This window comes from Branchiostoma lanceolatum, chromosome 4 (genome assembly GCF_035083965.1).
Source record: "Branchiostoma lanceolatum isolate klBraLanc5 chromosome 4, klBraLanc5.hap2, whole genome shotgun sequence".
Lineage (NCBI taxonomy): Eukaryota > Metazoa > Chordata > Leptocardii > Amphioxiformes > Branchiostomatidae > Branchiostoma > Branchiostoma lanceolatum.
This window is the reverse complement of record NC_089725.1, coordinates 16301132-16328779: the sequence shown is the minus strand read 5'-3', so window position 1 is coordinate 16328779 and position 27648 is coordinate 16301132. Positions and strand designations below refer to the sequence as shown.

The 27648-nt window shown below is 39.6% G+C and overlaps 2 protein-coding genes across 7 annotated transcripts in view; one reads left to right on the top strand and one right to left on the bottom strand.

Moving 5' to 3' along the window:
- Positions 1–4: 4 nt before the first annotated feature.
- Positions 5–23914, top strand: LOC136432907 (uncharacterized). Its single transcript, XM_066424546.1, has 18 exons — positions 5–141; positions 906–997; positions 1593–1777; positions 2305–2378; positions 3150–3268; positions 3681–3745; positions 4914–5005; positions 5320–5413; positions 6059–6221; positions 6542–6685; positions 7063–7192; positions 9127–9289; positions 17484–17572; positions 18077–18218; positions 18978–19110; positions 20678–20773; positions 22299–22469; positions 23178–23914. Exons 1-18 carry the CDS (start codon positions 119–121, stop codon positions 23318–23320), a joined length of 2118 nt encoding a protein of 705 aa, XP_066280643.1. The 5' UTR covers positions 5–118; the 3' UTR covers positions 23321–23914.
- Positions 23915–24152: 238 nt separating this feature from the next.
- The window catches only part of LOC136432904 (sodium/calcium exchanger 3-like), a 51286-nt gene continuing 47790 nt past the window's right edge, over positions 24153–27648 (bottom strand). For all 6 annotated transcript variants that reach the window (XM_066424537.1, XM_066424535.1, XM_066424540.1 and 3 more), the window contains one exon: positions 24153–27545. In XM_066424537.1, the coding sequence (XP_066280634.1) occupies positions 27169–27545 (377 nt within the window). In that variant the 3' untranslated portion in view covers positions 24153–27168. The remainder of the gene's footprint in view (positions 27546–27648) is intronic.

Below are 27648 nucleotides of genomic sequence, written 5' to 3'. Positions count from 1 at the left end.
CTGACATCAGCATGGCGGCCGTCGTTCAAAAAAGCAGCGTGGAAATTTGAAGATAGAAATTCTTGACAGAGTTTATTTGTGCAATTTTTGAGGTGAATACAAAGAAATAAAGGCGGAGATGAGGGTCGTGGCATTAGTCAGGTAAGTGCATGATCGGATGTGAGCGTTTTTTAAGGAACGCAAAGCCCGCCTTTTTTTGTAAAAAAAAATCACCAGATCATGAATTTATTTTCTCAAACTTATGAAGATCCTAAAAGTAGCACAGTTCAGAGATTTAAAACCATATCATGCCAGTCTCTGTATAATATTGTCCTGAAATGATTAAAATGTCCGTATGGGAGAATATAGGGTTAATGACCCGCCATGAGGTCTATACGGTGTAATATTAGAGGCACTTTATGAGGTGGTTATAGGAACGACGGACCATGCCTTATCACACCGTATAGACTGAAGGAAAGCGGGTCATTGACATTATTTTCATATAGCCATTGTCAATGTCATGCTAGTAGTTACTAGTAACATTACTGTGTGCAGTATTTGATTTTGTGTCATACCTGGGCCGCCAAAACGTTTGCTACGGGTGTTCCACATCACACGGGGTTCTATAGAATGTTTAGAATGCATTTCGAGTGTTCCGGTTGGGCTACTGCCGAACATTCGAACGCAAAAGCGGGTCCGTACGAAGTTTACAGACCCGCAGGTCCATACGAACTTTATAGACCCGCTTTTGCGGGTCTATATGAAGATTATAGACCCGCAAATGGAGCCTTCTGATTGGTCGACGACATCTACCTATATGTTAATTGAATAAAGTTGTTGGTGATATAATTTTGTTCCAGAAGAGATTGGTTAAACTTAATTCAAAAGTGCTCACTCTCACCTTGCTGTCATAAATGATATTACAGCGGAGGTAAAGATAGCTGCTACAACATGATGCAGTGTGTAGCAGAGGGGCACCAGATAGTCGCTTTGGCAAACCTTCGGCCCCAGGGTAAAGGTGAGGATCACAACTTCAATCACAGCCTCGCAGCTGTTTTACTTCCATTGTTCACTGAACTCAGCAAGAAATAAGTTGTGACTCTGATATGATTTATAATGCTGCCACTTTTGCTTGCTACTGATACTTCAAATACACCACCGATATGAATACACCCCAAATTTATTAACAATAACAGCATGATAGAACTCAACCCTTGGTGCCTGTGAGACTCTAGCGGGCTATCTGCCAATTTCTTTGGCGGCTCAAGGCAGACTATATGCCAGCCAACCTATATTAGCACTCCAGGAGAGTTGTTAGCCTGTGGGAGTTATAGCTGCTAGTGATATCAGACTTTTGCTGGCCGGCTATATATATCATTATATGTATAACTCCCTAGGTTGGTTCAAGGCTTACTGCCTTGAGCCGCCAAAGAAATTGGCTTCCGGCCTGCTAGAGTCTGGCACCCAGGATGATGGCACTTAAAATCATAAAGCTCTTATCAGAATCAGTTGTTACATTATGTGTATGTCTGAATGAGCCCAATTTTTGTTGAGAACAGATCAAATGTCACCCGGTGATGTAGTTTAACTGGAAATCTCTGTCTCTTTTGAAGATGAGCTAGACAGCTACATGTTCCAGACTGTAGGTCATGATGCCATTGACCTGTATGCAGACGCCATGAGCCTCCCCCTGTACAGACGTACCATCCAGGGAGGGTCCCTGCTGGTGGACATGGACTACACTCCTACTGAGGCAGACGAGGTGGAGGATTTATTTCTCCTGCTCCAAGAAATAAAGGTTTGTTCTTGTATTTTTTCTGACATGGTTCCTTTTGACCTTTTACATAGCTCAGATTCAGACATTATGGAATGTCAAGTTATGTATAACTTGAAAGGAAAGTCCAAATTGGAATTTAATATATATCAGAACTTAAACTTAAAGCAACATGATACTGAAATATGCAAATTAAACATGAGTATGTTATCTTTGTGATGTGTTTTTGCTTATTGCCATAGTGCAATGTTTACATGTACTAGATTTAAAACGTTTTATATAATATGGTCAATGAAGCATTTCTGGTCATAAGAAATCAGCTTTATATATGTGTTATTGCTACACTACGATCAGAAAGCTCAACGATTCAACAGACTGCTGTGGTTTTGCATACTGTGAGCAGCAAGAGATGGACAGTAGTGCCTCCTATCTACTCATATAAGTACTTCAGCAATGGCACTGGCAAGTTGATGTTTGTATGCATGGCCTGTTTGTAGTACATCAGTGTAGGTCATATCTAATCTCACCTAATCTGCATCATTTCTTTCTAGGAGGAAGTTGAGATTGAAGCTGTCTCAGTCGGAGCCATTCTGTCTGATTACCAGAGAGTCAGGGTGGAAAATGTGTAAGATATGATCAGAACTGGTATTTCTTCAAGAATAGAATTTTTTATTTGACTTATTGTGGTATGTAGACCTGGAATGTGGCCAGATTTTGAAACCATCATGATATATCAAAAGATTGATAGCCTTAAATCCCCACATTTAGTATCTTGTCTAGGATGAACTTTTTGGCTTGTCATTAGAATGCCAACAACCCATATACCTAAATTTGCAACATCACAAAGCCACAGATTCTAATGGGGCCAGGTTATCCTGTGCGAATTAAGATTCCATCCAGAAGTCAGGTCTTTGGTGCTGAACTCCACAGCCGTGGAGGGACTTATACGGTAGTCAGAGTTAGCCTTAGGGGCTCCCATTTCGTCCGACACATGGGGCAGAGTGGGGCTGTAGAATTCATCGATTTAGTGATAAACTTCAAGGCCACGGGCAGATTTATACTAGTCTGGGGCCATGGAATTCATCAATTTAGGGATGAATGAGAGACTTGTACTAGTCTGGATTAGGGTTAGGGTTAAATTAGGGTCTGGTGCCCTTAACCCTAATCCATGGCTGGGAACAATGAGTATAAATCCTCAAATAGCCGTGATGAATTCCACAGCCATGGAAGTCAACAATCCATGGTCTCTGGAAATAGGAAATCTAAGACTCTCTGTAACTCAATACTACAATATATCAGTAGCACTTCAGCGAATTTATGTATGTTTACAAGTACACCGTTATGAATATTTGATACAGTGCTTTATTTACTGAATGCGCCTGTGTAACTTGTACAGTTGCTCCAGGCTTGGTCTTACATCCCTAGGGTATCTATGGCGCAGAGATCAGCAAGAGCTCCTTCAGGAGATGATTGACGCTCGGGTCCATGCAATCCTCATCAAGGTGGCAGCTCTTGGTAAGCAAATACCTTGGCATTATTACTTACAGCCTATACCCTTTTGTCCTCGCTTCACGAAATTGCTTAGTCCAATTTAGGAGTGACCAGCTTCCCAATCAAGGCCTAGATGTTGGACAGTTTCCCTATTGCACAGTACCTGATGTCATTTTGCGGATTTTTTTCTCTGGTTCTCTAATGAACTTTTCTTGCATTCTTTTGATTGGAAACCCTACTGGCTAGTGATGATATATAGTTTTGTCTGGATACTCTGAATAGGGAACAACAATAGAATAAGAAGAGTTGTTGCCAAAACAAAGAACAAAAAAGCAGATGAAATGAGAAATAGATGAGATATATCTTTTGATCAACACATTACATCATAGTATGCTACTCTAACCTGGGTCCTTGAGTGTGTTTTACCTTTTTGCAGGGCTGGACCCAGACAAGCACTTGGGGCTTACATTGCAGCAGATATATCCACACATGTTGAAAATGGTGAGAGAAATATAAAATGGTCATCTACTTTTGTAATATATATATATCACTGAAATTCTATTCATCCGTTTTATTTTGGAAGTCCTTTGTTTTACAAGGATGGGGTAAAATCTATTCTATATAATTATATGTACTTATGGGTGGATATGAATTGTTTTCTGTACTGTGCATTTGCTAACTAATGGTATGATGTGGTAATGTTTGTGAATGACATGATATACTGAGACCTTGATATGTCAGTTCCAGCAATATTCCCAGTGCTTGGTCAACCTCTGATCTTGGCAATGGTCTTGGCAGAATAATGTTATTTGAAGTATTTCATACATTGGAAGTAGATGGATAATAGCTATTAGATGGTTGCCATTATTTCTTTGAACATGGAAAAGGGGCATACATGTACATGTACATGCATGTTACATCCTTTTAAGGTTTAAAAACTCTTTCATCCTTAAAGATCTCAATGGACCCTTACGATTCTGAAACAGGAAATCAAAGCAATCCAGAAGATCCTCTAAATGGCCTGTATCACCATCAGACATGTCTGACTCAGTCTCTCAAGTAGCTTTTGAATTGTGGCCAACAATTCCATCACATTAACGTATCTGAAGAGATTTCATTCTGAAACTATTTGAGTCCAAAAGCTAGGATGCATTTGTGTATAAACTTTCTGGCTGCAAGTACAGCCACAGGAGAAGAACCATGTGAAATAATGATGATGTTAAGTCATAAGTAATGACCTTACCAATGAAAGTCCAGTCTTATGTTTTCCTCTTCTGTGACAATAAATTTGTGGAATGACTGAATTAATGCCAGGCACTTTTGATCTTTATCATGACACAGGCATGGAGTAAGACCAGTGTTTTATTTGTGTTTGATGATTTTACAATGGACATCAAGTCAAATTTTGCTTAGTCTGAATTGGTCTTCATCTATATCTATCTAATGTACTTTAACTTGGTAAGATCGTAGTTAGTCATCTTCTCCTATATTTGGGACAAAAAAGGTCCAGAAAATGAAATGTAATGATATGTTTTCATACAGAGATGGGAGAACTCAGTGCAGTATCATCATATTTCTCAATAATGATTTCAACAGAGAAAAAGATGGGTACATGTTCTCATGTATTAACTTATGTAACTGGTACACTTTTCTTTCTCTGAACTTTCAGAATATGAAATTTGGACTGAACATCTGTGGGGAGGGAGGAGAGTATGAGACGTTCACCCTGGACTGCCCACTCTTCAGGAAGAAGATTGTCGTGTAAGTAGATACGCAGAAAGAATTTTGTCCTGATGGTAGTTTCTTTTAAAATATTTTGCCAGTCAAAGTTGATAGTTTCTGTTGAAACACTCAGCATGGGTGCTACAGTAAAACAGCACTACATTTACTGTGATCCTGGTGATACATCTATCACCAAAGGTTCATCTTGCCAGGCATGTTCTTGTCATCGTGCAGCAAAATCTTTGACTAGAGAATAGACAAGTATGTTGTTCCCTATATTTTCATATTCAATGTACTACTATTATTTTACAATGTACATTAAATAAATAATTTTTTGTATTTGTATGTTCCAGAGACTGTTCCGAGACAGTGGTACACTCAGCAGATCCTTTTGCCCCCGTTGCCTATCTCAAATTTCCCAAGATGCATTTAGAAGACAAGAGCCAGGTAAAGGACCATGATGGACAATCATGTAGTCTTATTGTTTATTCACCATGTAGTCTGTTACCAGTGTTAGTCCAGTTCTCACTTGTTCATTTTATAATGGTCTGTTTATCCACAGCTGAGCAAAATATAATTAATCTTTCCTCCTATCGATTAAGATGAGAAAATATGCCTAAAGTTGGTCAGTTTCTTTACATGAATCTGAAGTCATTTGGACGTTTTCCAACATTGGTTGTGCAACAAAAGGAACAAGTTTAGGTTCAGCCAAGGATGACATAATGAGTCTCTTATATGTCACGAGGTGCATTTGGTCAATAAAGAAAGCAATAACAGGGAAAGAAGTGTTGCTCCAAATGGACTCCATTGTAGCACAGTCTTTTAAAATGCATGCATGGCCATTATCCACTGCCACAATGGCCTAGGCAGCTATCAGAAAGGTTATATCATACATAAATGTAGGAACTTAGTTTGGGGCAACTCACAATTCTGCCAACTTCTCATGAAAAAGTTAATGTAATTGTGTGGTGAGTTTTAACAAGTTGTTCTTTTGTCCGCCATGGCAGTTTTATCATTCATAAACTGCTGCGATGCCTCTAGTATTGAAAACTAGTCTCGTCTTGCTGAGTGATGTCTATATTTCTCACTTAGGACAATTCTGAAGATATGTCCTCCCGTTTAACTGGTCTGTCAATTAAGACTGGTGAGGCCATGGTACAGCAGGCCATCAGTGCAGTAAAATTACATGTTGATGTTGCAAGAAGGAAAGAGCAAGAAGCCAGGCGTACAAGACTAAGACCCTCCACCAACAAAGGTTAGTTGTCAAGAATTTTCTGAAGTGTGGTTAATGTGCTGTGTTTTTGCTTATTTTAAGATGTGCCTTAAAGTTTGTAGGTAGTCAACAGCTTTTTAGTAAGTTAGTTGGAAGATTGATGTCAATTTCTCAACCTTGCACCTTTTGTGGACATCTTGATTATGGAAAAAACTTGAACAATTTTATTTATGCAATACTACCGGTATTGCTTATCAATGTTGGAGTATACATATAGAGGGATGTTTTCTTTGCCACAGATGATGTTGGCCATAATGTTGAACAAATTTGACATTAGCTTGTTTGCCCTCCTTGTTCCACAGGTGTCTGCATGCAAGACGTAATAGTTCTGAAGAAGACTCATGGGGCCTACACCTGGCTGTCTGTAGCTGTATACAAGCCAAAGGACTCGAGCAACAAGAGAACCGTAGAGGAGACAGCACAGGTTGCTATGGATAAGATTAAAGGTCAGGGTCTTATCATTTCATCTTCATAGGTCTTGTTGAACAACATTTATAACTTTTGACAAACATTTAAACCTTACACACAACATAAAAAAAGATTGTTCTGGGGAGCTTTCGAGACGAACTCTCTGTCTCTTCGTCAACCTGGTATTAGGGTCAGATTTATAACATTGTATGTTTCATCATGCAGCTTTTCATCAAGCAATCATGTAAATTGTAATGCAATTTTAGTAATGTAGACATTTTTGTATTTTATCTGAATTAGTTCTTCTGTTAGCAGTTAGCAGTCTACACAGCGCCAATTGTATGGAAGTTACTGTGACACAATAATCATGTGTTGTTCTTCAAGGTTTTTATTGTCTTTTTTTCATTCCTTACAGACACACTCAATGGTAGTGGACTACGTATGGCTGACATCGTGCATGTACAGTTATATGTGGCAGACATGGCAGACTTTGGCAAAGTCAACTCAAGATATAAGCAATATTTTTCCATCAACCCACCCTCCAGGTGAGATTAAAAACTATATTATTGCACCTTTAGCCAATAACAAGTGCTTAAGGGTGTTTTATTAACATGTGGCTTCATTTTTGCATCCATATATTGTACAGTAAATCTATTAAACCCCCAGGTTGAATCAAGCCAGTTGATTGGTCAACACAGTGAGTAAGCAATAAATTCTCCAGTGAATCCCAGTTAGAGTGGTCTGGGTAGAAAATGGGTCATTAACACCTAAATGGATTTTCAGATTGACTCTGTGTCTTCGGATGGAACAGAAAAGTGTCAACTATGGATACAAAGTGATCATTTATTTTCTGTAAGACATATATCATGATAAACTGTTTATTTAAGAAATTGAAACACAGTGGCCCATTCTGCATTCTGAGAAATATCTCTTATATAAAAGTGAACCCTTTGTGCACAAAAAGCCTGTTTTCAGCCTTGGTTGTCTTCACTGAATCCTGACGCCTTAGAGAAGAATGTGTCTCAGACTCTTGTAGACATAATCATACATCACTTGTTGTTGAGCATGATAGAACTATCATCCCTGATTGCAACATGTGGCAGGTATCTATACCCAGTACTTTAGATGAAATGGCCTTACAGGAGGAGAGTCCCCTAGTGACTGCCCATTAAGGCTTAAGACTGATGGTTTTGACGGCTTGTACCTTTTTCATTTTTCGCTTGCCCTTTTAGTACTTAAAGACATGGCATTAAGGGATCAAAGGGCATTGCCACTCCGTAGTAAACTGTTTCTATTGATGGATGATTTTGTTCCAGGTTTTGCCACTTCCATTCCATAGAATTGCTCTCACTCCATATGATGACGCATTATAGAAATGCCATCAATCCCAGTAAGTCCATCTGGGTTCGGAACCAATGCTATCCAATAATACCAAATGTGTTAGCTTTTATATCCATGCTTAACATCAATCTCTGAAGTGCACATTTGGGGTAACAAATTGTGAGCTATTGGAAATGGCCATTAACAGATCCGTAGGTTGCTGGTGGTGTTAGTTATAGTTCTTAAAAGCTTGCTCCCAGGCAAGTCTGCCATGTGATGATGTTTATTCTGTTTGGATATTGGAAATGGGAAGTTCAGGGATCACAAGTGTGTCCCCAGGCCAACCATCAGTCTTTAATGACAGGACAGTAGACAAACAAGCTGTGAAGAAGGTTGGGCTTCAGAATTGATGTGAAACTTCTTATAAAATCAACACGGCAGGATCCATTTTAGATGAAATAAAAAAAACACCTTCTGTTGCCAGCATAACTAGTACATTTACACACAACAAACGACCATAGCTAAAGCCAGTAAAGGATGATTTGAAATATAAGTTGCAAACTGATATGATCAGTATTTTGGTTTTACAGTATCCCTAGTTTGTGCATAGTATGAATGAAAAATGACTGGTTTATTTCAGTAATAAAATCACAATAAAATCACACAATCAATAACATGCCATTGCAGCGACAAAAGCGCTGAGTTACAGTTTTAAAGAATCTTATGTACAGACAAGTAAACGAGACCAGTTACTCAGTAACTGGACATGAAACTGCATCATGGTGTTCCTATAAACCTAGAGGTTCTGCACATGAATTGAGAGAATTTTTCTTTGGCCCTCAGCGCTCTACCGTGCATATCCTCACGCCTAGGGGTAACCAGGTAGCATAAGAGGGTGAGATTGATACAGATAGTAAGAAATTTCTACATAAGTAGATGCGTCTTTGGTACAGGGTGGTCTTAGACAGTAGGTCTAACATGAAGTCATAGTTAACATAGTTCTGACCTAGTATGACTCTGCATACTCTCTTTTGTACTGATTCTATGGACTTTAACTGCACAGCTGAGAGGCCCGGATGCCAAACAGGGAAAGTCTATCTGTAAGAATGAACAGAATTTTTTCTCCCATTCCTAATTACTACCTTTTCTTTCGTAAAAGGGTCTGTGTGGAGGGAGCGTTCCATGCATCAGGGAAACTGTTACAGTTGGACTGCTGTGTATGGAAGGGACAGACAGGAGAAGGAGAGAGAAGAACCATGCATGTTCAGGGCCTGTCCCACTGGGCTCCTGCTAACATTGGGCCATACAGCCAAGTTACACAGGTAAGTTTATAGTAACAGTACACTTGATAATAATAAAGCACTTTAACTATAAGTCTTCAATTTTTTACCATCCTTTTTCTTAGTCATAGAAGGCCATCTGTGTAATGATCACCCTTGTCCTTGGTGCTAGAACTGTTAAAAGCCCATCTGCTAGAAGGCCATCCATGAAGTGGTCAGCCTTGTGCTTGGTGCTAGTAGGTCCTCTATGCCATGAACACCCTTGTGGCATTGTCCTTGGTACAAGAAGGTCCTCCATGCTATGATCACTCTTGTCCTTGGGGCCTAGAAGGCCATCCTTGCTGTGATCACCGTTGTGCTTGGTGCTAGAAGGTCCTACTTCCTGTGATCCCCCTTGTCCTTGGTGATAGAAGGTGCTCCATCCTGTGATCACCCTTGTCCTTGGTGCTAGAAGGCCATCCATGAAGTGGTCACCCTTGTCCTTGGTGCTAGAAGACCATCCATGACGTGGTCATCCTTGTCCTTGGTGCTAGAAGGCCATCCATCAAGTGATCACCCTTGTCCTTGGTGCTAGAAGGCCATCCATGATGGGGTCACCCTTGTGTTTAGTGCTAGAAGGTCCTCCATGCTGTTAACACCCTTGTGGCCTTGTACTTAGTACTAGAAGGTCCTCCATTCTATGTCACCATTTTCCTCTTTGCTAGAAGGCCATTCATGTAGTGATCACATTTGCTTGATGCTAGAAGGCCATCCACATAGCAGTCACCCTTGTCCTTAGTGCTAGAAGGCCATCCATGTAGTGATCACACTTGTCCTTCATACTAGAAGACAATCTCTGCTATGATTACCATTGTCCTTGGTGCTGAAAGCTCATCCATGCTGTTGTTACCTTTTTGTCAGTGGCTATAATGCCTTCCATTGCAGGATGTCCCTTATCCTTTAATCATACCTCATGTCAATTTTATGGGTCACGTTTTGGCATGACCGACCTCATGATGGTCCAGCTGTAGGGCATGTCACGCCACTGTGGAGAGGATAGTGTGCTTTCGTCCTTTCTGGAGAAAAATTTGTCAGGGTTTTAGCTGCCATTTGTCAGCCAAACAACATTTGGTGCTTTTAGCCTGCCCACCAAAAGGTTGTCATGGCTAGAATGGACATTAGATTTTATGGGCTTTTAAAGATAAAGATACACTACAGTTTGGACCATGTAATGTCTTTTCTTCTGCCCTATACAAATCACTACTAAAAGTCATTATCTAAGGGTGTCAAATGTTATAACATTTCCCTGTCAAATGAAAACTTTTCTTTGATATTCTACACATTGCTGATATATTTCTCTGCTCTATCTTTTATCACCTATACAGGCTTTTTCAAACATATGGACTTAAATCATGTGTTTTCATCCATTTAAGCTCACCGTCTCAGATTTTTCTTCATGTAGTTTGTTCAAATCACATCTGCATTTCTTCCTGTAGGTTGGAGAATGTCGACATTCATTTCCCTTAGTGCTAAAATGTTGTAATCACTCTTTGCAGTAGTGTTACAAAGCCTTATATTTCATGGTTACTCTAATCATTAGTCACAGTACTAGGTAATCTATGATATGATCAATCTTATCATAGATGCTAAAAGGCCATCTGTGTTGTGCTCACCCTTGGCCTTTGTGCCTAAATGGCATAACCCTCAGCCTTAGTGCTAGAAGGCTATCATGGGAACTTTGTTAGTTTTGGCTTTGGCTTGTCTATTTGGGAGTTATTCTTTCTGTCTGTGTGTGTGTGTATTTGTGTGTGTGTGTGTGTGTGTGTATGTGTGTGTGTGTGTGTATTTGTGTGTGTGTGTGTGTGTGTGTGTGTGTGTGTGTGTGTGTGTGTGTGTGTGTGAGTGCGTGCATGTATTCCTGTGTTTCTGACCGACATAAAGAGGGATGAGGACTGTTATTTCTGATGCAGAGTTGTTACTTAAAGACTAGATTCCTTTCTCAGATATACCATTACTCTTATATTACTGGTGGTCAGCAGGCTAATAAAGAATTATGCATATTCCGCTTTTCTCATTTCACGGTAATTTCATGTGAAGTCAATAACACTTGCCTTATGATACATCTTTACATATTTGGCTGTGAGGAGAAAACCTTACAGGGTCCTCCGACTTTGGTTGGTTGTAATCCTGCCTTGAGGGCAGAAAATATAGCCAGCCGTATCTGGGTAATAGAGTTCATCTAGAACGCAAAGAAGAGGTACTATCTATTGGGAATGAACCATTTGCAAATCATTTACCTGTAAACTACCTCTCAACACAGAAATATGTGTCTACAGGGGAGGATATGTAAATGCTTTTGTTATCTACCATATGGGCTTCCTATAGGCAATTTCATGGGTCAAGTTCCAGCATGGCCAATGCTATGGCAGCCCAGCTGGCGGGCATGTCATGGCAGTGAGTAGGAACAGGAGGCAGTGTGGGCATTGCATGCCTAGCCAAGCTTCTAACTGGAGGGAGTATAATCAGGGTTCAGGCTGTTGTGTCAGTCAAGCAACATTTCAGTGCTTTGGGAAAGACCCACAGTAACCCGCTAAAAGGGTGTGTCACTGCCAGGATGGGCTTTGAGCTTTAGTGATTTCCATAATGTGCCAACTGCAAATGTCTGCTCTTACTTGGCTTGTGGTTTTTGATTCAGGAACAGCAAACTTGTTGAAGTTTTGAAATATTTCATAGTGGATTAAACTGTCATGCCCTTGGCTGCCAGTATTTGTCAGGATCGATGGATGTATGTAGAGATATAAAGTAGAGTGTACTTGAAGTTGAAAACAATGTCACCTCATGGTTGGCCTGACCTGGAATAGAATGATACTCCCTGCCTCACTGTATTTTTAGATCACAATCTGGCTGACAATGTTTTCTATGGAGTTACCTATGATTTATTTCAGCTGATAGCTACTTTCATCCATCATTAGGATGTATCCGATTCACTTCATGTCTTTCAGATTTCTCGGGATTGGATATCTTAAAAAGGAATACGGTACAGGATCTTAAGATATCTGACTCCAAAAATAATGCAGCATTTAGTTATTCTATTGTCTACAAAATAATGTTTATATGGATGAATATTGTGACTGTTCCAGGTTTCATTTTATGCAATTTACTTTGGAAATGTATTTCACACACTATCAGATGTCTTTAACAAAATACACATCAGAGCCAGGTAATATGACAATATTCATGGTCCTTGTTGTTATATAACACAACATTTTTATCATAACTTCGGGAGAAATAATAGAAGCTTTTAAGCTTTTAAAAGTCATGATCAGGACCAGTCAAGTGACTTTTCACTGCCTTAGGTCAGGAACCAATACCAATCTGTAAAGGTAAGACTTACCATTCAGATAAGAGTAATCAGTGATTGATGGAGCTGTGAAGAGTTAATGGATCGTGCGGGAGTCACGTACACAAAGTGATGGAGTACTGATGGTATTACCTGAGAGAGGTCAAGTTCCTAATGGGTAATTTCAAAGCAACACAGTCTGGCCATTCTCAATTAATTACATGGACTCTGTTTGAAGAAGGAAAAAAAAGAAAAACTTTTTCCAACTCAATTCTATCTGCTTAAGTCACTTCTTAAAAGCGTGACATACTAACCTACTTTTGCTGGCAGGAACATAATCCTTCAAACATTGTAATTAAAGTGACAAAGCCTTTGAGTGCTGAAGTAATTCGGGCTGGTCTTTTTGATGCATTGAAAGAAATCAATACAAGACATAGTTTGTGTCTTGCAATTCCACAGCCCCTGTTTTGGGGAATCTCCCAGCTCTCGCTATAGATAAGGTGTTAGCTGTTAAAATCCAGATATGTAAAACATCTTGCAACATCACAATAACATGTGATTTATACAAAGCTTGATTAATTCAAAGCATGATTGCATGGCAGTGCATTTTATCTAAAAAAAGTTCAGGATGCATTTGATCTGTTTCAATACTTTCAATACTTTCCAGCTCTAGCAGTAGTGAGGTCTATAATTGCTTTTCTGAACTTTATAGTACAGGTAATTAGTAAACCTGTAGTTTATTGCCTGGGGCTTATGGTATGAATGACCTGGTTGACCAGAGGAAAATAGAAATGCAAAGGAGGGTTATTCCTACTACTATTACCAGCCTCAATAGATAGACTGTAGTGTTAACACTTGATCCTTGCAAGATGACCATTTCCCATGTAATCAGTGACCTTTACTCCAATAACCTAGGGGGCCACCTTTATGATGTGCCTTTGCCTTTCATTCTAGCCAGGAGTATGGCATATCCTTAGTATATTATTCACAGTGACACTAGATTGCTTTGGGTTTAAGGGCTACTGAACATTGTGCACCTCAAACTGCCCATTTAGGGCCTTAGTCTTGTAACTGTAATGTCATAGATAATTTAGAGCCTTTAAACCAACTTATCTTTCAGAAGAGAGATTCTGCATAACCAGCAAAGCATAACCAGTATGGATAAGGAACCCCCTGTAAAACTACATGCTGTCAAGCCTTGTTTTGTGGATGGCATGGTCAAATTGTGAACATTTCCCTTAACAAAGGATCCTGGGAGAAAGTGGAACCCAATCTATACTGCTTTCAGTTTGTTTTGTTGCTGCTGACGATCCCACTTACATGTACAGTTACAAGCTATAAGTTTGCCAATAGTCCTTGTTTATGCTTTCTGCTGCCCTGTTATTTGTTTGATGTGATGATTTACTTCATGATCATGTGTCTATGAAATGAATTTCAAAGCCTGATGAACATAGACCTACCAATGTTCCACTTTATGGTTTTATCTCATGTAATATTTACTATATAAAGCACATCAGTAATGAGGATTTTATACTGCCATCACTCAACTCAGGCAGCATTTATGCCAGCAGTATTTTATTACTGTGCCTCGAAGGGCATTGAAGGTTATGAGAGTTATACTGGTCAAGCACTTGTCCCCCAAATTACATTAGATTATGATCTATGGGTAAGGCAGATTGATAAGTCCTCCATCCATTATCCCGACTTAAAGAATGCCCAGTGCACAGCTATCCTATAGGATTGTCTCTCTAGTGTAGAACCTGCCAGAGGGTCATCCCGGTGAGTTCCATTGGCTGCTACTCAATAACTTGTCAGAAAGCAACTATCAGAGCAGATATGGAAGAGTCACAAAGACAGAACCCAGGCTGGTGTTGAAGCAGCTAATTAAAAGGTTTATCTGGAGAGCCTGGCTATATATCATATCAAACACCATTGTAATTATCTTGCGTTATATCAGGGGTCACATGTGGGTGCTCAGCACTGATTGGCTTAACCTGGACATCGTTTGTTGATTGGTTTCGACATGCTGTGACATTCAGAGCTTTCTTCTACAATGTTGTACCTGATACAAATAAGACTAGTCTATCTTTTAATAGAGTTAAATGCAATTCCCCCCTCCCCCCAGTGTCAAAATCTGTTACATGAATACCTTAGATGACTAGATTGATGACATGCTAGCTACGTCCTATGAGTTTTTTTGCTGTATTGTAAGATTAAACCATTGTCAGTGTATCCCTGATGTATGGTGGCCACTAAAGCAAGTACCACAGTAGTTACTTACGGCCCTCATCCATTTCTCCAACTTTCAATGAAAGGTCACTTAAGGTCATTCCAGACAGGAATAACTGATGAGTATCATGCCTGTCCCTTGGGATGTATTGTTCCTTGTTGCTAAGATCATATGTCAATGTCCTTGGGACGTCCTCAGCACATGTCACATCATGCAGCAGATAAGAGTTTTAGTACAGGGTTCTTTGAAATACATAATACAAGTACTAAACCATTGAAGACTGATTGAAGCTGGTGTATGTTCTGTTATGAGTATGACCTTCCGTAATAAGGTTATGTTTTTGTTAACATTGGTTGGTTGGTTTGTCAATTATTTGGTTTGTTGACTTATTCTTCTTGTTCATCTCTCGTACTCCATAAAGTTTTGGCAATCTATTTTGATTCTTCCTTACCAAAAGTGTAACTTGACAAGAATGAATAGTACTGCATGGCAGATATTGCATGAAGAAAATGACAAATGTCCCTGGTACTGAAAGATGTGTTGTTCTCAAAGCCTGGCTTATTGTTGCCTGCTTGGCTTCCCTCCATCATAGGGATTCAGCTGGTATTTTGTCATGCTTTTTTATGTACATCTTATAATGTCTGCGTGGATAAATGGCCTTTTGGGACATCAAATACAGCTTCTGTCATGCATGCAACAATACATTCTAATAAGCCAGATGCATTTCTTCATATATGACTGTCAGCCATTAATATGTAAAATCTTGGATCAAATTATCATCCAACTATTGGATTACGGGTCTTAACCAGCTGAGCCAGCCTGATAAGAGGCTTAAAGTATCAAACTTTGACATTTCTGTGAGAATACTAGTCCAAAGTTAGAGTTGAATATTCATTCCTCTTTGACACCATGACTCACAGATATGAAGATTTTTCAGGTCAAGGGTATCAAACAAAGTCTCTTGTTGTCAGACCTAACATTTTTTTCACCTGGACGTTTTTTGGCTACGAACAATACTTACATGGAAGTGTAAATGTACCTGTTGTATTGTCATAGGTAGCACTAATGTCAAACCTTGCAACTGTCACCTGCGTTGTCACATAACTCTAACTCAAGAACAGCTGGATGGATTGGTTTCATATTTGGTTTGCAAAGATTAGATTTTTACACTTTTACATGCTGCTGGGTAGTCACATACATAATGCCTGCTGGGTTAAGTGGTCTTTTACTCACTTGCTACAACAGCTTCCTTTGGTCAGAATGCCCATTAAATGCCTCTTTTCCAGCTATCAGTATCATATACTAAAATGTGTAGCGAAGTGTTCTACCTGCTGACTGAGGCCTTTATTACCTATGTGAAGGTGGTATTATTTTCACAGCATTTGTATGTTTGTTAATGTGTCTGTCTGTCTGTCTGTTTCAGATCTGTATTCTTTGGCAGGAGTCAAGAAGGTACAAATGGATTGTAAATTAGTAATGATATTTCATAGGACTGAGGAAGGGCAAGGTTGATTTAGGGCCTCCCAGTAGCTTTCCTTATTAGATATTGTCTTCAGTAGCAGGTTTAGCTGGAGGAACTTACCAATCTTCATCTTTCTTATTCCATTTCCACTTAATGACTACTCTATCAAAGGGTCCCATCAGCAAAATGACCGAGTCTTCATTAACCCATTAACTGCCTTGTAGCTGACCTCATGTAATAAAGGTTGGTTTTTAATGGTTATCTAATGTATACTATCATTAGTTGAAAATGAGAAGGTAAATGTCATATATTTAACAGAACCCACAAAACTGCCCTCTATTGCCCTTTTCCACAGCCCAGTATTACTGTTATTACTGTCAGAAGTAAATCACAGGCAATGTAATGGTGTAGCAAATAGCAGTTGACAAGAGGCCATTTTTCCAATTGTTATGTAAGTTCCATGAAGGATGCTGGATGAAGATGTGGTGGACATCTGACTGGCTTCATTACGTGTAGTCTGGCGGACACTTGCCCAAGTTGTCCTGAAATGAAGCAGGGAGAGTGCAGTACCTGTGAGACATGTCCAAGTCTAGTAATTTATCATCCTTCCACTTCTCATTTCTGTCTGACATTTATTGACCTTTGAAAAATCAAGTACACAATTGGATTGTCATGTTACCAGAAGAAAGGTGAAACCCTTCATTAACTGTGGTCAACTTTGATATTTTGATGGTCTTATTTTGATAAAGTCAATGGCAAACCAGCAGTTTTTCATATGGACCACCAATAGCGATCACTGCAGTGTTAATCTCAAAGGTTCATTGCAAAAGACTACAAGGAAGCCTTAATCAATATTATAGTTTCCTCTCACACACCTCATTTCAGGTATAACTCCACACTTTGATTCACTTCTGTGTACATACTGTACATGTACATGTACATATAACCGATAGATGACATAACTGTTGAAAGCCTGGTGGTGTTAGTCTGAAACAGGCTTACACCCAAATCCCAACATGATTGGAGGCTAGACATAAGGGTCTATCTTACCAGACATTTAACTGCCAGGAAGACTTTATTGCTCAAACTCTAGGCAGTCTGCATTTTCTATAGATTGAGGGATGTATTTGGAAGAGAGAAATCACAAAACAGTTTTAAAGGATGATACCAGCCATCAACCTCTGACGTGTTGCACCAGTCTGACGGACCTTTGTTCCATCCGCAGGTTGATCAGACCTTGTTCCTGGCAGGTCAGATCCCCCTGTGTCCCAGCACCATGCTCATAGTGGTGGGTGGCATCATTCCTCAGACAAGGTTGGCCCTTCTTATAATAATGACGGTCATTCTTATTTTGTTTCATCAACATGTTAAGTATCTTTCAACCTAAAGGTGAAAAGGTTGATATGGCATAAGAGCAAAATGTAAAACGGCTGTTTTATGGCAACTCTAGCATTTGTGCAAGTAACATTACAGAAAAAAAGTCTGTTGGGGTAACTTGAATCAACTTTGTTACCAACTTTGTATAAAGTTAAGTGCTGTTTAATTGTTTGTACAAGAATTCAATGTCTGCATATTTTGTTACAGATCACAGATCATGCAGGTAATGCACTCTTTATAGCAGAGATACACCTTGCCTTATAGCTCATCTCTGTTGGCAGTCAATATACAGTTGAAAGCCAAACTTTGTTCCAACACATGAAATACTCACTTCTTACAGCAAACACTCCATTCTGTCATGAACTGCACCCTGGTGAGCAACTGTTGTGAGTCACAGTGGACTAATGGCACTAAGCAGGTCTTTGTTGTCAATCCTATCAGGCTGTCCCTGAGCCATGTTCAGAGAGTCCTGTCTGCCATGTGTTCTGGTGCCAGCCTTATCAACAGCAGACTCGTCATCTGTTACGTGACTGACATCAGTTATGTCCATGTGGCAAAGGATGCTTGGGAGCAGAACACACAGGTAAGGGTGCTACATGTAGAGAATGATCAAAACTAGGAGCATGTTGCTTTCATGTATTTCAGTAAAGAATTATGGTAGGGTGGAAATAGGATGGAAATTGCCTTCAATTTGTAAGAGTAACAGACAAATGACAGCTTTCAGGACAAAGTTTTAAACAATAGAATGTTTAAAACATGAACTGTTATCCATCACCTTCATTTGTAATGTTTCTATAGCTATTAGAATATTCTAGTAGACTTGAGTCATGAACGTATTGGAACTACCGGTAATCCAGATGTTGTGTGTTGCATGAAAATACATTTTCATACGGCCATTTAGGTACCTTTCGTTATCATTTTGTGAATGATGGTGATCTGCAAGTGAGGTTGAAGCAGCTTCATGCTGGCTGATTGCCAAAGTTCAAGAATGTCAATAAACTCATCTTGGCTTCTACATTTCTATGTGGGTGGTGTGGTGGCCCTAGGGTAACTGGGTGCAATCAATCGTCTCTGATCTCTGGAGACAAATGAAGTTGATGATGAAGATGGCCCCAGGGTAGCTCCGTGCAGACAATAAGTAGTGAACGACTTGCTTAGCAGACAAGCTATGCAAACTTTGACTTTGTTTGTAGTTTGTGTCTTAAAGTTGATATTCAGATACCAATATTTTGTTTCCAGTATGTCTGAATTCTGAATGCCCCCCATTTTCAGCACAGGCTTTACTCCTAAACCATATCACAGTAAGTAATCTCTATTCTTCTGTCTTGAATACATATCTCAGATCATGGATGATGTCCAACATGACGACAGCATCACGACTGGTCTGGAGACTTATGTGGTAGTTCCTGCCCTCCCCCGTGGGGCCCTGGTGGAGTGGCATGTTACAGCTACAGCTGACCCTGTTGGCTGGGAAGGTATGGTGAAAGGCAATGATGGGATCTACATTTTCTGGTTAAACAATATCATAATACAGAAGTATAAAATATAAAATATATGCTTTAATTTTCATTACACCACAAGATTTACTAATAAATCTAACCCTTAGCTAAACAGACCGATACAGTCTACAACCTACTGGTACATTACTCCATTGAGCAACATTCAAATCATCTTTCATATTTTGTTTCCCCCACTCTGGAAATTTTGAATAAGAACCAAGTAAATACATTGTGCTGGCCTTCCAGACATATATCACATAAAAAATGTCCTGAACGTGGGCAGCGGAAACATTGGCAGGGTGTGTAGGATGGATGCAATTATCGGATATCTGTGTCTACCTCAATAGCTGTGAATATAAACGTTTTCCCAGTTCCTTCTGGTGGGAATTTATAAGGCTAGCGTTATTAGGAGATTCTCCATGGTGTTTAAATTCTTTTCTGGTGCACTATTGTATTGATCCCCTATTGTGCCATGAAGATCTGGGGGCCCGAGGGGTAGATATTGGGATGCTCAAGTAATGTGATTGGGGAGACATTGGCTGGTACCGGTGTAATGCCTGATAACACTTACGCATGATACAGATTTCAATATACACAAATTTTTTTACTCTTTCAGGTAGATGATAGTAGCATGGAACCTTGTAAGTGCCAAAACAAATTGAAAGAAAGCCCTACCTCCACAAATGGCAGTAGAATACATTAAAGAAAGCCTACCTACACAAGTCTGTTTTACATGCTCTAACGAATAATACTTCATTGCATTTTCCATTTGGTTGCTATGAATAACAAGTATGATCTTAAATTTGTATACTACCAGTCATCTTGCCAAAAGTTTCACTTTGGTATTTGGACCTTCACCTTTGATACATAATCATTGCATAGTATTATGTATGGGTTACTGCTAAGAAACTACAGATCCAATGGTCAGGTCTATCGGGAATTCAAGGACACCAACATCAATCACAATCAGACTATTTTCGCCATACTATTATTAACAATACTTAACTCTGATAATTATAGATCTCCATTATCCGAGAGTATCTGACCTGTAATTTACCAATCAGGCTGTCAATGCAGGTGTCAGACAAGGCCAGACTATAGTAACTTATCGTTTAACATACAGGAAAAAGAAACTAAAGGTAATGGTAACATTTTTTTCTCTACCAATAATTTGGGTAGAGATGCCGTCTCCAGATCAAATACTGTAAGCCTTTCATGGCTCACAGTGTTATCATTTATTCCTGGACTTGACCAGTAATCAGCCTTGCTTGTATTGGAGTGAAAAAAATTAAGGAAAAAAGGGTATCCATTGCGTGCAAGAAAAGTACAGCCCACCATTTTTTGGTCAAGAATGCAGCCTGATTAGAAATGTACCGTATCATTGTTCCCCTTGTTCTTATATTTTCTGCTGCCCAATGATGTCATGAGCATTGACATATAGAACTGACTGGAAATAAAGAAAGAACATTCATACTATCACAAACCATACTGTTCCTCAATGAGACAGATGGATCAATCAATACATAATTTCTCTCCTCTGCAGTGAAGAGAAGTTTGTGTTCTGCTGGCGGTGCAGAGGTGACCTTGGGCTGCTGTTACTCCACAGGCAGGCGGACTGCTGCTGTTAAGATCGGCCTAGGTGGGTGTAGAAACCAATTTACCCAGCCGCTCAGCGTATTTGTTATATTGACTCCGCGAGGGTAACAACACTGTAGATTTACGACCTACAGTATTTCTGCCCATGCAGAGGATGGATGTTAGCAACATTTACTGGTACAACTTCCCTTGGCAAGCAATTGCTCATATCCGTTAAACTGTTTGAGTGTGTCTATCTCCATTATTGTTAAAGCAATGCCTTTTTGAAATGTGGATCATACTTTGCCATTCGCATAGAACAGAAGGATTATGACAGAGATGGCTCACCAGAAAAATTGACCCACATTGGTAGAATGTTTATGAGATTTGGTCTAGTTCTATCTATCGTAGTTCAGTCCCAGCTCTGTTCCATGGTCCCTTTTGGTTGAATGTTTATAAGATTTGGTCTAGTTTTATCTGTCTTAGCTCGGTCTAAAAGAAACAGAGGAAAGAGAGAAAAATAGGTCAAACCATCATCGCATTTCCAGGAAACAGATCAGATGCAACAGGAATTCTCACAGAAAGATCTATCCTTCATGGGGATGCTATTCACTTGAGCCCCAGAAACAAGCTGCACCTTCAGTTTAATGGCCATTTCCATGGTAACCATGACTGGGAACCGTCTTCACACCTGGGAATGTGCTAACCTGGGGCAGTTATGAAGGGATGCCTTTGAAGATAAGACAATTTGTTGATCCCTTCCATCAGTGAAATCTGGGAAACTATCATGAGCCTGTCAGACGCTGACATGACTACCATTTGTTTTACTACCACTGTGCTCTGGGCCCCACCACACATCCCAGCAAACCGTTAAAGCACCAGGCCCATTTTATGCCATCATGAGAAACGGCACTCTTGTGCCCAAACAAATCCAGGAGAGAATACTATTAGGCAACATACCAAGAATCTTTTTAAAACATCGGTATTAAAGTCAAACCATCATTTTATTGCAGATGTTATGTTGTGCATGTGCATGTGATTCATCTCTCAAATGTTTGACCACGCCCTCTGCATTTTTAAATCACCATAATCTTCATGACTTGAACAATCTTAAAACCAGTGAGGTGCTTCTAATTTCTAGATAGCTTTAAAAACAGTCCAAGAAACTATCAAGTTGTGATTTTGTCTGCCTTGAAAGTGGGAGGTGGTGAGCAGCCGTGAATGCCTGAGTGTGGGCCTCATGTAGTTTGCAGCTGTAATACCTCGATTTCCTTGGTTTCGAGCATGCCATCGCATTTTGAATGGGCACATTACTTCCACATCAAATGTCAATCCGATTATGATTGTTGCCCTGTACATCCGTTTAGATTTAACAGGTAATGGCATTGGAAGGTAGTGACAAGTGAGCTACAATGGAGACTGCAAACAGGAGTGTAATACTATATTATAATTGTATGGTATAAAGATTTTTGGTATACACTTGGTGATTCAGGTAGATAGCGTCTGTTTTTTGAAGGACTTTCCATGTTTCAGTCTGTAGCATGGTGAGGAGCTTTACAAGCTTTTAACCTTCAAACCCATGTCTGTAGGTTTGCCCTGCACATCCCAGGAAGAGTGCCTAAGTCTAGAAGAGGTGATCCCCACACTTGTACATGAGCTGTCTGGACTGCTGTCAGGCTGCGGGTTGGAGCTGCAAGATGTCTTGGTCTTTAGGATTTTCTACCTCCCAGAAGTGGCAGAGGAACAATGGTTGCACTCAGGTGAGGTACAAATATACAGAGATGAAGATCTCTTTGGTCATATGACAGCCATAAAGTACTTTTCTAATCCACCACATTCATTCATTCCACATGAATATTGAAAGAGTTGCATTTGGTAATGCCTGTTTACACGGTTACACTGTTCATCTTATCAGTTGCTACCACTCCCTTACCCCCCTCTCGCGCTGACATCTGCTACAAAGTAATTTTCATGCCTATTTGGCGGAAAATTAAGAGAGCCATAGAGAAATGACTGTTAATTCACCATGATGAAGAGTGAAGTGAAGTTCCAGCAGTGTAAGATAAGGTGAAGATTACCCATTTGGAAATGTGCTATCAAACATTATGACTTTGCTGTAGGCCTCACTGATCACAAATGTCCAGATAAGGTATGATGGCTGCCAAAGAAAACCAATTCTTCCTCGGTTTCATGCCTCCGTATGTCGCTATTCACTATTTGGAAGTGATTTCTTTTTCATTCCATTTATCTCAAGTGTCATCCTCCAGTGTGCAGAAAGTGAAATGATGATTCATGCAGAATGTACCCAAACTGAAGTTATCAAGGCTCTGTCCAGCTGTGATATGCAATCTGAAAGACATGATCTGTTATGAAATGTTAAATGTGATTTTAATCATCGTAGCATCAGTTGTTATTGTTGAGGCTGCACATAACTACCCCCCCCCCCTCTCTGTCTCTCATGTGTACAGTTATGGAAGATGCGCTAAACCAGGATGGAGGTGGTGCCCCAGCATTGGCATTTGTTCCTGTGAGTGCCCTGGAGCCTGGTCAGGTCCTGACAGCTTGTTGTTGGGTGCAGGGACCACTGGACCATCGGACAAGAGAGACTTAAAGGCTAGGATGTCATCTTCTGTTCTGTTCTATCAATTCAATGTTTTGTTCTTACGTTTTAATGTGTTTTAAGATTTGGAACAGACTTATCTAGTGGAGAGATGGTTGATTTATCAATTGATGAGGAAAGGACAAGAATTTGATCCACTGGTTCCCAACGTTTTATTCATCTTTGTTACACACTGTACGTTCCTCATGATGATGAATCCATCACAACATCACTTTGTTTGTGGGGAGAACAGGTTGTGATATGAAAGAAATTCAGGACAAAAAGAAAGAGAGAAATAAAGGGGGAAAAGAGCTTGAAATGTTAAAAGGATCTACCATCTGCTGGATTAGTATACATCATTTCTTTGTCAGGTATAGGCTTTCTGAGACTGTGGAAAAGCTCTCTTTTAATCTTGTCTTGCAATTTTTTTATCAAAGCACTAACTACAAAGACATAAAATGATTCATCCTCCACTTTGATTTGATTGAAAAATAATTTGAATGTACCTCATGTTGTTGCTAGGCAAGCTTTGCCATTGTAATCAGTAGGTCTGTGGTACGTAACAAACTGCCAAATAAATCCACACTGACAAGTACATAACCTTGACCAAGTTGAGATTTGTCTTGGTTGTACATTGGTTGTCTAGTGAGTGGAGTGTTAGGTTATAAATCAACTGCTGCAGCACTTTAGCTGGACCAGATACAAAGTCCCCTTCGCTCAACCCACATGATATGGCAATAAAGTAAAGGACATACTAGTAGTTGGTTTGGTTACTTTCATACTGAAAGGGTCTAAATATTCATCTTAAGTAGACTGACTCAAATAACACACTTTCAAAAGAGAGTCCACTCCCAAGTTTATTTCAAATAATTTACACAGAAGACAGTAAAAACTAGCAAGAACTGACAAGTAACTGACAAGTATGCAGTACATGTAGGTAGCTGTTACAGCTAAACTGACTGCAGGAGCAAGTGGTGTGTCTGGCTAGAGAAAGCATAAGGTTGATTTCTACTGTCGCTTGTCACAAGTCAACTTTGCTTGTTGTAGTATAGTGACAGCACAGCTCTCTTCCGACATTCACAGCTCACTACTGCACTCAGTTTTCACAGTATTTGGTACAGTATCAGACACAGCATACAGCCTGTATAGGACCCCTCTCCACAGAAAGGGGACACAAGGCTACGGACATGGCGAACAGCCTATGTTGGTGACTACAAACCCTGAGGTAGAATCAGCCCAAACACCCCTGAGTGGGACCCTTGGACGGATGGCTCTCCTTTTATTATTTTTTTACAACTACCCAGTTCCGTCTAAACATCATTCCACAGACCTCTCCTTTTTTCTGCAACTATTATCTAAACAATAAAGTCTGCTGTGTTTCTTTTTTTAAGTACAGTTATATTTTTGTTGTGTTCTTGGTAATTTTTACAGATCTTGGCCAAGGAAGGTGCACATTCACAGCAACAGTAATTTCACCACGATATGGGGAAAGTGCTGGTGCTTTGAAGGAGACCTTCCAACAAATGAAGTCACATTAATTGGTAACAAAAACTTCATTTGCACATATGATAAAGCTCCAGAGGTGCTGATACTTAGCAAAACATCACCTGTAGCTACACCAATAAAAAACACAAGCTCACACTCCAAACAATAAATTAAAAGACATGGCGTCCAATATACACCCACAAAAGTGCCCCTACTACAATTCATATCAAATCTTAATTTGACAAATTCAAGCCTTTCTCTGATACCTTGAAGACAGTGATGAAATCCTAATTACTACATCAATGATTAAACTACACATGCATGCATTATGTACAGTTATGAGGACTATTGTTATGACCCTACGTCTGATTTACAAACAACTTGAAACAAATACTCCCATATCCATGCTGCCACAATGTCCTGATCATTGCACCAGTCTACTGCCACTTTCCTTCAAGTGCCTACATGCAGTGAAAGATATTGCTTCTATTCTATATGATGATTTGTGGTCACCCTTGCTCAGAAAGGGAATTCTCTTAGAATATTTATGTTTTCTTCTCTAGTAATTAATGTTAGCTCATTTCTGTTGTAAAATCTGTACAAACATGATTGACTCACGCTGATTTTGGAGCTGATGGGGTAATGATGTGGAAGAGTCATGCTTACCAAACACTGATAAGCAGTCACAAGACAGACATTTCTTTACACTTACATCACACATGCAAAGCAGGTATGTGTAGGACAAAGAGAAAATTTTGGAGACAATTGTTTTTAGTACAGTGGATAAATAGTGCATTAACTTCAGCTGACAACTACGTATACCTTACTATAATATGGTAGTGAATAGACGGATGGCATTTCACAGATAAATGGTGGCAAGTGTTGCATTAACTGTGCTCATTTAACTTCTATCGACTTGCAGACATGTAGTATGTAGTAATATTTGTGTATTCCATGATTTATTGTTGTTAAAAATCCACAGTTCTTGGTTGGACAATAGTTGATTCTGCAGGTTTTGTCATAAGCTGTCCATTTCCAATATCTTTTTGTCACACATTGCTTAATGGTTACTTAATAAATATACTCTATTATATTTTCATTACAAATTGCCAACTATTCTATTGCTCTAATTCTAGATATCTCTCAAAGCATCAACTTGAAAACGCAGCCTATCTACAATCATTTCCAAAAACCTAGACAACAAGCAAATATGTAAATACTACTTGACTCTTATCAGCCTAACTCTCCAGCAACCAAAAAGCTTGGTTAGAAATTTCCATTGAGTATATTTCAGGATATTAATATCTTATTTCTATTAAAATGTTACATGTTACCTCTTTGTTGCATTCAGTATCTTAACCACAGAGAAAGCATTACCCGTCAAACAGTGCTGGTGTCTACCTAAGCTTGCCCCTCCCTAGAATGACAAAAACCTTCCCAGCTCAACCTGAAACTTGACTTCTTGTCTCAAACTTGAGATAAGCTACATGACTGAAATCATTTTTATTCTATAGGATTCAATGCAACCTTTTTGTTGCAACTGCCACAGCCAGGGTCTGGCAGCGCTGCATGAAAACTACACATGAAAGCTAGCAATGCAGTGTGCATCAATCCATTTTCTTGTTACCATTTTTTTTAGTCATTTATATTTCTATTTACCATAATTTGAAATTGATAGATCTGTTAACTGGTATAAATGAAGGTCACAAATGATAGTGTGGATCTAGATTATGGATATTTTACAGAATCATGACTGAAGAGCAGAACAGTCTGGCTAGTGTGTAAAAGTTGACCCACTCTATTGTCTGTCATACTAGAATTGGTCCTCAGTTGTGTACATGGGGCGGCACTAAGTTGCCAGCCTGTTAGTGTTCATGTATAATTCTGAGAAGGTGGAGTCATCCAATTTACACACTCAGGCAGGGAAGCTGATCTCATTGCATGTGGTGTCATGTAGCTAAGTTCCATTCATATTTAGTAAAGATAACCCCCCTCGATACTTGATGAAATCTTTGCTTATTTGTTACACCCTGAAATGTTTTGTCTCCATGCATAGCACCTGTCTTCTCCACAGTAGGTTTAGAAAAGTCAAGTTTCAGCTTAAGCTTCTTATGTTAAGAAATTGTTAGAAAAGCCCTTATCTACACTCTCTGCAATGAGACCTATCCATGCCGCCAACCCTTGTGGTAAACTTGCCTTGTCATGAGGGCCAGTATGCTGTTTTACAACAGTGATGGTGAACAGTTAGTGCTCCTGCACTACCCCTCAACAGCAAAGTTGAATAGATCCCACATTTTACTGATGGTACTGATGATCATATCCTTCAGAATATCAACAAGACCTTACATTATTCCACCTTTGGTGTTATTAGGAGCTTAGAAACCTGGGATGTAGCAATAGCTCTGGAAAGCAGAGATGACTACATAGCTCATCCACATGCCACTAAGCAACAGACAGGTTGGGAGCTTAAACTTGGGGTTTCCTCCAAGCTCGCCACCAACAATAGGTAGCCGACGAAGCATCAATACTGTAATGGTTACAATAGCAAAAATGAAGAAGAGGGTGACAGCAAAGCCCAATGTTCCTGGGTCTACCTTGAATTCATTCCCTTCAATTGCATGTTTGACTGCAGCTATGGACCAAGCAATACCAATGCCCAGGAACACATTGACAGCATTACTGCCTGTCACATTACCCACAGAGGCATCAGCGTACTTGTCTTGGACTGCGGCCACCTTGCTGGCAAAGGTATCTGCAAAAGATCATTAGAGATCGTCAGTACGAAATTCAAATTCATAGACTCATACTTGCAGAATACCCACATGTATATGTGTACAATGTCTTTAGTGCTACAT